Genomic DNA, 12,286 nt, shown 5'->3' on the forward strand with positions numbered 1-12,286 from the left:
TAGTCCTCCATACAGAATAATGGGCCCCACATAGCCCTCCATACAGAATAATGGGCCCCACATAGCCCTCCCTACAGAATAATGTGCCCCACATAGCCCTCCATACAGAATAATGGGCCCTACATAGTCCTCCATACAGAATAATGGACCCCACATAGCCCTCCATACAGAATAATGTGCCCCACATAGTCCTCCATACAGAATAATGGGCCCCACATAGTCCTCCATACAGAATAATGGGCCCCACATAGTCCTCCATACAGAATAATGGCCCCACATAGCCCTCCATACAGAATAATGGGCCCCACATAGTCCTCCATACAGAATAATGGGCCCCACATAGCCCTCCATACAGAATAATGGGCCCCACATAGCCCTCCCTACAGAATAATGTGCCCCACATAGCCCTCCATACAGAATAATGGGCCCTACATAGTCCTCCATACAGAATAATGGGCCCCACATAGCCCTCCATACAGAATAATGGCCCCACATAGTCCTCCATACAGAATAATGGGCCCCACATAGTCTTCCTTACAGAATAATGGGCCCCACATAGCCCTCCATACAGAATAATGGGCCCCACATAGCCCTCCATACAGAATAATGTGCCCCACATAGTCCTCCATAAAGAATAATGGTCCCCAGATAGTCCACCTTACAGTATAATGTAGAGACAGAGACCCTGATTCCAATGATTCTTTCTTTGAGGTAAAACATTTTTTATTTTTTTTTATAAACAGACGGAAATGTTTTACCTCACAGAATGAATAAGCTGTGATCCCTCATTGTCCTGTCGGTAAACTCTTTTTTGCATCCTCCCCTGCTCAGGAGATGTGGTATAATCAGATTATGTCCCTCTATGGTCAGACACAGCCATTACACAGTACACAGCAGGGACACATATATAAGATTTCTTAGCACAGGAACATTTTTTTTAAACAAATCCAATTGCGAAAATTATTATTATTCCAAGATCTATTGATTAAAGGGGGTGACTCTGCTGACAGTTTCCCTTTTGAGCTTCAATTTTTGCAGAACGGAGGCAGCAATTTTTTTTATTAAAAATACGGGCGATTTTGAGCACACACTTTTCATTTTTAGAGTGCAATATACTGTTGTAGTGTCACTGACCATCATAGACTTCCAGTCTGGTAGAGTCGCTTCGGTCACTAGCACTCGTCTGGCATTGGTAGTTTCCACTGTCCGATGATAGTGCAGACTCTATGGAAAATGTTTTCTCGGAGTGGATCCAGTTTTCTTCAGCGCTCTATTGGGAGACCCAGACGATTGGGGTATAGCTACTGCCCTCTGGAGGCCACACAAAGCACTACATTAAAAGTGCAAGGCCCCTCCCCCTCTGGCTATACCCCCCCGTGTATCACGGGTTCTCCAGTTTTAGCTTTGTGTGCGAAGGAGGTCAGACATTCCATGCATAGCTCCACAGATTTTAGTCAGCAGTAGCTGCTGACTGTTTCGGATGGAAGAAAAGAGGACACATATAGTGTTCCCAGCATGCTCCCTTCTCACCCCTGGATGGTGTTGTAAGGTTGAGGTACCTATTGCTGGTACAGGGCTGGAGCCTGACATGCTGTTTTCCTTCCACATCCCCTGGTAGGGCTCTGTGGAAGTGGGATCCTGCCGGCCTCTCAGCTCTGATGCCGGGCTCCATCCACAGACCCATTAGAACCTGATGGATTCGGAGCAGGAGTACGATCAGGGACAGGGCCCTGCATCTTACAGGTACTCTGTGTCCCCGGCAGGCACAGACACACTCCGGGCTGGCTGGGTGTTATAGTGCGCCGGGGACCGCAACGTGGAGTTGGTGTCCCTACAGATTACTGGGGGATTGTTTGTGTTTGGGAACGCAGCGCCGACCCCCTCTGGACCGGGCGGCGCTGCTGTGACTTGTGGTGCGCCGGGGATCCGCCGTCCGCGCTTTTACGGCGGCGGCGGTTATAAATTGAGTCCCCGGCGTTTTGGGCCTAGGACGCCGGCAGCTCCGTTTCGTTCCCGCCCCCACCCTGTCACTCAGGGAAGGGGAGAGACGCTGTTCGCAAGCAGCGACGAGGGCTGGAGCCTGATTTACATGCTCCAGCCCTCTCACTATGCACAGAGGGAAGCAGGCTTCCCGCTCTTGGCCAGGAACGCCCAGGGCCCGCCCCCCTTCCTCTCTCGAGACGCCGGCAGCCATTACATGCATGCCTGGCTGGAGGAAGGACGCAAGGCTCTGGGAGACCTGGACTAGGGGCTATCTGGCGACCACACACCCGCTTTTTAAGCGGGCGGTAAGCGATTTTTCTGTGCTGGTCCCTCTAGTGCCTCACTGTGTATCAGTGTACTGGATACAGTTATATAGATATTGTATTTCTTGCACTGTGAGGTGCGCTTCTGGCTGCATATCCCAGATCGCTCTGTGGAAGCAGCAACATGTCATCCTCAAAACGCAAGGCGGCCAAGGCAAAAAGGGCTGTGTATACTGCGTGTGCTGCATGTGGGGCTAATCTACCAGCAGGCTCTGATGACCCCCATTGTGTGCAATGCTCCGACCCGGTGCTGCTTCGCCAGCCGGAGTCAGGAGAGGTAGCGACCCAGGCTGAGACGCTTGTAAGTTCTGCCCCGGTGACAGGGACGGACTTTGCAGTTTTTGCAGATAATATGTCTGTATCTATGGCAAAAATCCTTGAGACCTTGCAATCTATGCATGGGGCTCAGTCTCTGGGCACGGCGAGGCCTCTGTCCTCAGGTCCCCCTTACTTGGAATGTATCCAGCCCACAGGGGGGTCCCCGGCTTCACAGGCCGAGGATTATGACTCAGATGATGGCCCCAGCCACCCTAAGCGAGCTCGCTGGGAAAGACCCTCGACGTTTTCACACTGCTCAGGGTCTCAGCGCAATCAGTCTCCCTGTGATGTGTCTGATGAGAGTGATCAGGAATCCACTCCTGGAACCCCTCTCAACCTGGATACCCCGGATGGGGATGCCATGGTAGACGACCTTATCTCAGCCATCAATAGGCTGTTGGATATTTCTCCCCCAGCCCCTTCAGCAGAAGAGGCGGCTGCGGAGCAGGAAAAGTTTCGTTTCCTTTATCCCAAGCGTAAATTGAGTGCTTTGTTAGATCACTCTGACTTCAGAGAATCAATCCAGAAGCACGACGCTCACCCAGAAAGGCGTTTCTCTAAACGATCTAAAGATACGCGTTTCCCTTTCCCCCCTGAGGTGGTCAAGCGCTGGACACAGTGTCCAAAGGTAGACCCCCCGATTTCCAAACTTGCAGCTAGATCCATAGTTGCAGTGGAGGATGGCGCTTCACTTAAAGATGCCAATGACAGACAGATGGACCTTTGGTTAAAATCTGTCTATGAAGCTATAGGCGCGTCGTTTGCTCCGGCATTCGCAGCCGTATGGGCACTCCAGGCTATTTCAGCTGGCTTAGCAAAAGTGGATGCTATCATGCATCCAGCAGTGCCGCAAGTGGCGCACCTTACCACGCAGATGTCGGCGTTTGCGTCTTACGCTATCAATGCGGTCCTAGAATCTACCAGTCGCACCTCAATGGCGTCCGCCAATTCGGTAGTTTTGCGCAGAGCCTTGTGGTTAAAGGACTGGAAAGCAGATGCTGGTTCCAAAAAATGTTTAACCAGTTTGCCTTTGTCTAGAGAGAGACTGTTTGGCGAGCCATTGGCTGACATCATTAAGCAGTCCAAGGGTAAAGACTCCTCTTTACCACAACCCAGAACACCCAAACCTCAGCAGAAAAAGTGGCAGCAGAGGTTTCAGTCCTTTCGAGGTTCGGGCAAGACACCATTTACCTCGTCCAAAGGGACTCAGAGGACGCAAAGAAACTCAGATTCGTGGCGGACTCACACACGCCCCAAGAAAGCAAATGGAGGTACCGCTTCCAAAGCGGCTACCTCATGACTTCCAGCCCCCCCCCTCCGCATCGCCGGTCGGGGGCAGGCTCTCCCGCTTTTCCGGCATTTGGATGTCACAGGTCAAAGACCGGTGGGTGACGGACATTTTGTCTCGCGGGTACAGAATCGAGTTCAATTCTCGTCCTCCAGCTCGGTTCTTCAGGACCTCCCCACGTCCAGACCGAGCAGATGCTCTGCTGCAGGCGGTGGATTCCCTAAAAGCGGAAGGAGTGGTTATCCCAGTCCCTCCTCAGGAACAAGGGCAAGGGTTTTACTCCAATCTCTTTGTGGTTCCAAAAAAGGACGGCTCGTTCCGTCCTGTTCTGGACCTAAAACGGCTCAACAAACATGTGCACGCCAGGAGGTTCCGGATGGAAACCCTCCGCTCTGTCATTGCCTCAATGTCCAGAGGAGACTTCCTTGCCTCAATAGACATCAAAGATGCTTATCTCCACGTGCCAATTGCTACAGAACATCAACGTTTTCTACGTTTTGTGATAGGAGACGACCATTTTCAGTTCGTAGCTCTTCCATTTGGTCTGGCGACAGCCCCACGGGTCTTCACCAAGGTCATGGCGGCGGTGGTAGCAGTCTTGCACTCTCAGGGACACTCGGTGATTCCTTACCTAGACGACTTATTGGTCAAAGCTCCCTCTCGGGAGGCATGCCAACTCAGCCTGAATGCTACGCTGGAGACTCTACAGTCTTTCGGATGGATCATCAACTTTCCAAAGTCGATCCTATCACCGACTCAGTCACTAACGTATCTTGGCATGGAGTTTCATACTCTAGCAGCGATAGTGAAGCTTCCGCTGGACAAGCAGCGGTCACTACAGACAGGGGTGCAATCTCTCCTGCAGGGCCAGTTGCATCCCTTGCGGCGCCTCATGCATTTCCTAGGGAAGATGGTGGCAGCCATGGAAGCAGTTCCCTTTGCGCAGTTTCATCTGCGCCCACTTCAATGGGACATTCTCCGCCAATGGGACGGGAAGTCAACGTCCCTGGACAGGAAAGTCTCGCTTTCCCAGACGGCCAAAGACTCTCTACAATGGTGGCTCCTTCCCACATCATTGTCTCAGGGAAGATCCTTCCTGCCCCCATCCTGGGCAGTAGTCACGACAGATGCGAGTCTGTCAGGGTGGGGAGCAGTATTTCTCCACCACAGGGCTCAGGGGACGTGGACTCCGCAGGAGTCCACCCTTCAGATCAATGTTCTGGAGATCAGAGCAGTGTATCTTGCTCTACTGGCCTTCCAACAGTGGCTGGAAGGAAAGCAGATCCGAATCCAATCGGACAACTCCACAGCGGTGGCATACATCAACCACCAAGGAGGGACGCGCAGTCGGCAAGCCTTCCAAGAAGTCCGGCGCATTCTAATGTGGGTGGAGGACAGAGCATCCACCATATCCGCGGTTCACATCCCAGGCGTAGAAAACTGGGAAGCAGACTTCCTCAGTCGCCAGGGCATGGACGCAGGGGAATGGTCCCTTCACCCGGACGTGTTTCAGGAAATCTGTCGCCGCTGGGGAGTGCCGGACGTCGACCTAATGGCATCCCGGCACAACAACAAGGTCCCGGCATTCATGGCGAGGTCGCGCGATCAAAGAGCTCTGGCGGCAGACGCCTTGGTTCAAGATTGGTCGCAGTTTCAGCTCCTATACGTGTTTCCGCCTCTGGCGCTCTTGCCCAGAGTGCTACGCAAGATCAGATCCGAGTGCAGCCGCGTCATACTCGTCGCTCCAGACTGGCCGAGGAGGTCGTGGTATCCGGATCTGTGGCATCTCACGATCGGTCGACCGTGGTCACTGCCAGACCGACCAGACTTACTGTCCCAAGGGCCGTTTTTCCATCAGAATTCTGCGGCCCTGAACCTGACTGTGTGGCCATTGAGTCCTGGATCCTAGCATCTGCTGGATTATCTCAGGGAGTCATTGCCACAATGAGACAAGCTAGAAAGTCGAATTCGGCTAAGATCTACCACAGAACGTGGAAGATTTTCTTGTCCTGGTGCTCTGCTCAGGGAGTGTCTCCCTGGCCATTTGCATTGCCCAAGTTTCTTTCCTTCCTGCAATCGGGGTTAGAAAAGGGCTTGTCGCTCAGCTCCCTTAAAGGGCAAGTTTCGGCACTATCCGTGTTTTTTCAGAAGCGTCTAGCACGTCTTCCTAAGGTGCGCACGTTCCTGCAGGGGGTCTGTCATATTGTGCCCCCGTACAAGCGACCGTTAGATCCATGGGATCTGAACAGGGTACTAGTTGCTCTCCAGAAGCCGCCCTTCGAGCCTCTGAAGGAAGTTTCCTTTTCTCGGCTGTCGCAGAAAGTGGCGTTTCTTGTTGCAATCACATCGCTTCGGCGAGTGTCTGAGCTGGCAGCTCTGTCATCTAAGGCTCCCTTCCTGGTGTTCCACCAGGACAAGGTTGTGCTGCGCCCCATTCCGGAGTTTCTCCCTAAGGTCGTATCCTCTTTTCATCTTAATCAGGATATTTCCTTGCCTTCTTTTTGCCCTCATCCGGTTCACCGGTATGAAAAGGCCTTACGTTTGCTAGATCTGGTGAGAGCACTCAGAATCTACATTTCACGCACGGCGCCCATACGCCGTGCCGATGCACTTTTCGTCCTTGTCGCTGGTCCGCGCAAGGGGTTGCAGGCTTCTAAAGCCACCCTGGCTCGATGGATCAAAGAACCAATTCTAGAGGCCTACCGTTCTGCGGGGCTTCCGGTTCCTTCAGGGCTAAAAGCCCACTCCACCAGAGCCGTGGGTGCGTCCTGGGCATTACGTCACCAGGCTTCGGCTCAACAGGTGTGCCAGGCAGCTACCTGGTCCAGTCTGCACACTTTCACCAAGCATTATCAGGTGCATACCTATGCTTCGGCGGATGCCAGCTTAGGTAGAAGAGTCCTGCAGGCGGCAGTGACACCCCCATAGGGGAGGGCTGTTTTGCAGCTCTAACATGAGGTATTTATTTACCCACCCAGGGACAGCTTTTGGACGTCCCAATCGTCTGGGTCTCCCAATAGAGCGCTGAAGAAGAAGGGAATTTTGTTACTTACCGTAAATTCCTTTTCTTCTAGCTCTTATTGGGAGACCCAGCACCCGCCCTGTTGTCCTTCGGGATGTTTTTTTGTTGTTTGCGGGTACACATGTTGTTCATGTTGAACGGTTTTTCAGTTCTCCGATGTTATTCGGAGTTAATTTGTTTAAACCAGTTATTGGCTTCCTCCTTCTTGCTTTGGCACTAAAACTGGAGAACCCGTGATACACGGGGGGGTATAGCCAGAGGGGGAGGGGCCTTGCACTTTTAATGTAGTGCTTTGTGTGGCCTCCAGAGGGCAGTAGCTATACCCCAATCGTCTGGGTCTCCCAATAAGAGCTAGAAGAAAAGGAATTTACGGTAAGTAACAAAATTCCCTTCATCATCTTTAAACCAGTTATAAGTGACATCTCCTTGTACAGTGGAGTCCACATCACAGGTCATCTGGAGAGACTGTCCTGTGAAGATCTTATTCAAGTCTGGGTTAAAAGTCACCACCGGGCTGACCGCTGATCCTGTAAGGCAATAAGACAGCCATGTTACGGTCTTCATTATCATAAGACTGAATGGCATCCTACAATACTGCCACCTATAGATAAGAATGTTCTACCATAATAACTTATATGTTGTTTTACATCAATGGCCTGAAAACAAAACTGATTAGTTTCCTTTTATCATTTATCATTATTATTTTTCTTTTGTTTGTAATGAGAACATTTACAAGTTCCTCTTCATTAATATATACATTTAAAAAATAATACACTTACCTGCATTTTCCACTGTTAGTACTGCAAAATAAAAACAAAGTGCATTTTAATACTGCCCTTATGTACAGGAATATAACTACTATAATACTGCCCCCTATATACAAGAATATAACTACTATAATACTGCCCCTATGTACAAGAATATAACTACTATAATACTGCCCCCTATGTACAAGAATATAGCTCCTATAATGCTGCTCCTATATACAAGAATAAAGCTACTATAATACTGCTCCTATGTATAAGAATATAACTACTATAATACTGCCCTCTATGTACAAGGATATAACTACTATAATACTGCCCTCTATGTACAAGAATATAACTACTATAATACTGCCCTTATGTACAAGAATATAACTACTATAATATTGCCCCCTATATACAAGAATATAACTACTATAATACTGCCCTCTATGTACAAGGATATAACTACTATAATACTGCCCTCTATGTACAAGGATATAACTACTATAATACTGCCACTATGTACAAGAATATAACTACTATAATACTGCCCCTATGTACAAGAATATAACTACTGTAATACTGCTCCTATGTACAAGAATAAAACTACTATAATACTGCCCCCTATGTACAAGAATATAACTACTATAATACTGCTCCTATGTACAAGAATAAAATTACTATAATACTGCCCCCTATATACAAGAATATAACTACTATAATACTGTCTCTATGTACAAGAATATAACTACTATAATACTGCCCCCTATGTACAAGAATATAACTACTATAATACTGCTCCTATATACAAGAATAAAGCTACTATAATACTGCTCCTATGTATAAGAATATAACTACTATAATACTGCCCCTATGTACAAGAATAAAACTACTATAATACTGCCCCTATGTACAAGAATATAACTATAATACTGCTCCTATGTACAAGAATATAACTACTATAATACTGCCCCCTATGTACAAGAATATAACTACTATAATACTGCCCCCTATGTACAAGAATATAACTACTATAATACTGCCCCCTATGTACAAGAATATAACTACTATAATACTGCCCCCTATGTACAAGAATATAACTACTATAATACTGCCCCCTATGTACAAGAATATAACTACTATAATACTGCTCCCTATGTACAAGAATATAACTACTATAATACTGCCCCCTATGTACAAGAATATAACTACTATAATACTGCCCCCTATGTACAAGAATATAACTACTATAATACTGCCCCCTATGTACAAGAATATAACTACTATAATACTGCCCCCTATGTACAAGAATATAACTACTATAATACTGCCCCCTATGTACAAGAATATAACTACTATAATACTGCCCCCTATGTACAAGAATATAGCTACTATAATACTGCTCCTATGTACAAGAATATAACTACTATAATACTGCCCCCTATGTACAAGAATATAACTACTATAATACTGCCCCCTATGTACAAGAATATAACCACTATAATACTGCCCCCTATGCACAAGAATATAACTACTATAATACTGCCCCCTATGCACAAGAATATAACTACTATAATACTGCCCCCTATGCACAAGAATATAACTACTATAATACTGCCCCCTATGTACAAGAATATAACTACTATAATACTGCTCCTATGTATAAGAATGTATCTGGTACTATTGATCAGGATGTGGTGCAATAAAGTACCCCTCTATATAGTAGTTGACGGAATAGGGGCTTCCACTTTCCCCACTTGTTCATCTTTAGCTTTGAGCAGTAGTATAAGTTATAGTATAAGTTGAGCAATCCTCTGTTTGCCCCTGGCAGTTCAAGCCCTAATGGTTCAACATATCCAGTAAAACACTAATCCTTTAGTAATCATCATTTTTAATAATCCTTGATCACTTTATAGCAGTTTAGTTAAATTGTTCGTAAAGCTAAAAAAGACAGGTACTTACATATAAGCATGAGCAATGATCTCACAAACATGGTGACTGCCATAGGCTTGTGTGGCGCAGCCTGTAGTAAAGAATAAAGCTGGAGTTTCGTGATATCCTTCAGTGTTTTGTTTTTTTCCAGAAAGGAGGGGTGTTTGCAGAGACAGAGCTCAGGGTTTTGTGAAGTAGCAGAGCAGGATAACCTTGAAGCAGGTCCAAGTTCCTAAGTTTCTATTCTGATGAAGCACCGTCCTCTTCATTGACTGCATGTGTTGTGCAGATGTCCTATCTGGCAAAAAAAAAGGGTCAAGTGTGTGATGCTCCTTATGAAAAACTTTCACTGAAAAATTTCCATGACACTGGTTCTAGGAATTGTATTGAAACTCTGAAAACGAAACTACCGTAACTGTTGTAAAAAAAAGAAAAACAAAACTAAGACAAATTCATGATGTCCCTTTTTTATGCTACCTTAATGTACATATTCGTGTTCGGTGCTGCTTCACCATCATAGGTTAAAAAGGTGTTGTGAATATAATACAATGCGTATGGGGTCCTTTACGACTAATGTAAGGAAGATTTCGACCCTCGTGATTGAGTTTTGTGGAGATCTGTGGCTGACAGAGGGAGAACCCTCCTCCTGTCAAACAGCTTTGATGTTGCAACACCTCAATCTTTTTCTGAGGCATTGACATACAAAGGGAAGAAATCAGAAGAAATCCCTTCCATGGTAGTCGGTCGTTTTGAGATGCCTCTTTTAAAGGTTTTTAGCTACTCAAGATCTTTTCTTGGCCTATCACTAAAGGCCACGTTACGGGCTACGATTTATCTAACGATCTCATGAGCGCTGTGACACGCCTAGATCGTTGTTACAATTTGCCGAGATCGTACATAGGTCGTTTAATAGCGGTCACACGTACACATCTCACAAACGATGCAACATCGTTCAGCGATATATTGTTTGACCAAGGCGGTCGTGTGGATGTTGTTCATCGTTGGCAGGTTGTCAGACGTAGCAATATGTCTGCTGCATTCCAAACGAGGAACAATATTTTGAAACTGAACGACGTGTCAACGATCAACTATTTTTAACCTATTTGCGATCGTTTGGAGTCACACGTAGGTGTCACACGCAACGGCGTCACTAACGATGACGGATGTGCGTCACGGAAACCGTGACCCCGACGACCTATCGTCAGATAAATTGTAGCGTGTAACGGTGCCTTTAGACTGGCATTGTCAGACAAGCCCTTCTAAATTCCCATGTGTCCACTTCAGTAAAATAACATCACTAACATAACTTATACTCACACATAGTTGGCATTACCTCTCCTGGGGCTTGTGTGACATTATGTCATGCTATCCCTAAGGACAATCAGCACTGGCTTTGCTCTCCCTTTCTTTAGACAAATCAAAACATCCAGAGGAAGTGAGAGGTGCGGCTGTCCTCTCACTTTTTCCAGATGTCCGTTACCTCCGTAGGAGAGAAGAGTGAAGCTATCACCCACAGGCCGCAGGGATTGCATGACATAATGTCACACAAGCCCCTGTTATGCTTGCCGGGCGAGCAGAGATGTTAGTGAACCCATTGGGCTGTAACACACAGGAAACCCAGAGGAGCTTGACTACGGACCTGAGCCTGGTCTTTTTTTTTTTTTTTTCTTCCCAATTTTAAAGTTTTTATTTTTACACAAAAAAAAAAAAATGAAAGGTACAACACATACTCGCAGATGGCCCGGCAATACAACAAACATAATATCAGTACAATATTGTGAATTTAAACTTTCTCAGGTGACTATGAAGCAGAGTAGAACAGAAACAGAAAGAAGGCGAGATATAAAGAATAGAGAGGGATAGCAAATCGGTTTGTGAAATTGCTTTGAGATATCCTTAGAACTCCAGACTCTAAACACGAGAAGCCATCACCCGGGAGAAGAACCCAAAGGGCATTTCCACGGCGTAGACTCTGTCACTCATCCATCTCTATCTCAAGACAGACCGATACAGTGGGGAGGATATGAAAGCCTCCCAATGGAACCATTTGGCAGCAACATCAGCTTGATCTTGGTGAGATTGAGCCACTAGAGTTTCCATGCGGTGAATTAGAGAGATTTCTGTAAACCACTCTTCCAAAGTGGGGGGGATCAGTAGATCTCCAATGTCGAGGAATTATTGTTTTGGCTGCCTGTAATAAGTGCCACAGCAAGGATTTATTATAAGTGACCTTTGACATAGGAAACATGAACAGGAGCACCGCCTCCGAAGAGGCAGGCACTGATACATCCGTGATCGATTTTACCACCTTGAGTACCCCCTGCCAGAAGGCCTGCAGGATCAGGCATGGATCCCTCCTCCAGTCCACACTTCCAGCAGAGGATAGACACCCCTGAAACCACCTATGCAAGACCACAGGGACTCGATACCATCTGGAGACAATTTTACAGCTTGTCTCTTGGGCTTTAGTTGCCAATACAGATTTATGTGACAAAAAGAAACATTTCTCCCATTGTTCCTGCGTAAAGGTGGTACTGAGTTCAAGCTCCCATGCCTCGCAAAAGGAAGGAGGTGTCCCTCATCTCAAGTCACTCAGGAAACCGTATAATACTGATATTGAGTGTGCCAGTCCCTCAGAGGCAGTGCACAACTCCTCAAATCCCGGTAGAGAACG

General features: G+C 46.9%; 2 protein-coding genes and 1 long non-coding RNA gene across 3 annotated transcripts in view; 1 reads left to right on the forward strand and 2 right to left on the reverse strand.

The window, feature by feature from the left end:
• Window positions 1-7,329, reverse strand: part of LOC142257607 (Fc receptor-like protein 3) — a 46,640-nt gene extending 39,311 nt beyond the window's left edge. The window contains exons 1-2 of the mRNA XM_075329745.1: window positions 7,316-7,329; window positions 1,135-1,268 (exon numbers count right to left, since the gene is read on the reverse strand). Coding sequence (XP_075185860.1) covers window positions 1,135-1,268; window positions 7,316-7,329 — 148 coding nt within the window. The remainder of the gene's footprint in view (window positions 1-1,134; window positions 1,269-7,315) is intronic.
• LOC142258166 (methyltransferase-like protein 25B) overlaps window positions 1-12,286 on the forward strand; it is a 114,641-nt gene that overhangs the window by 96,613 nt on the left and 5,742 nt on the right. The window lies entirely within an intron of this gene.
• On the reverse strand, window positions 7,327-9,876 carry LOC142258186 (uncharacterized). Its single transcript, XR_012727720.1, has 3 exons — window positions 9,643-9,876; window positions 7,714-7,734; window positions 7,327-7,461 (listed from the first exon to the last, which is right to left on the reverse strand). It is a non-coding gene; the product is annotated as an uncharacterized LOC142258186 (long non-coding RNA).

The sequence above is a fragment of the Anomaloglossus baeobatrachus genome, chromosome 12 (assembly GCF_048569485.1).
Source record: "Anomaloglossus baeobatrachus isolate aAnoBae1 chromosome 12, aAnoBae1.hap1, whole genome shotgun sequence".
Taxonomy (NCBI): domain Eukaryota; kingdom Metazoa; phylum Chordata; class Amphibia; order Anura; family Aromobatidae; genus Anomaloglossus; species Anomaloglossus baeobatrachus.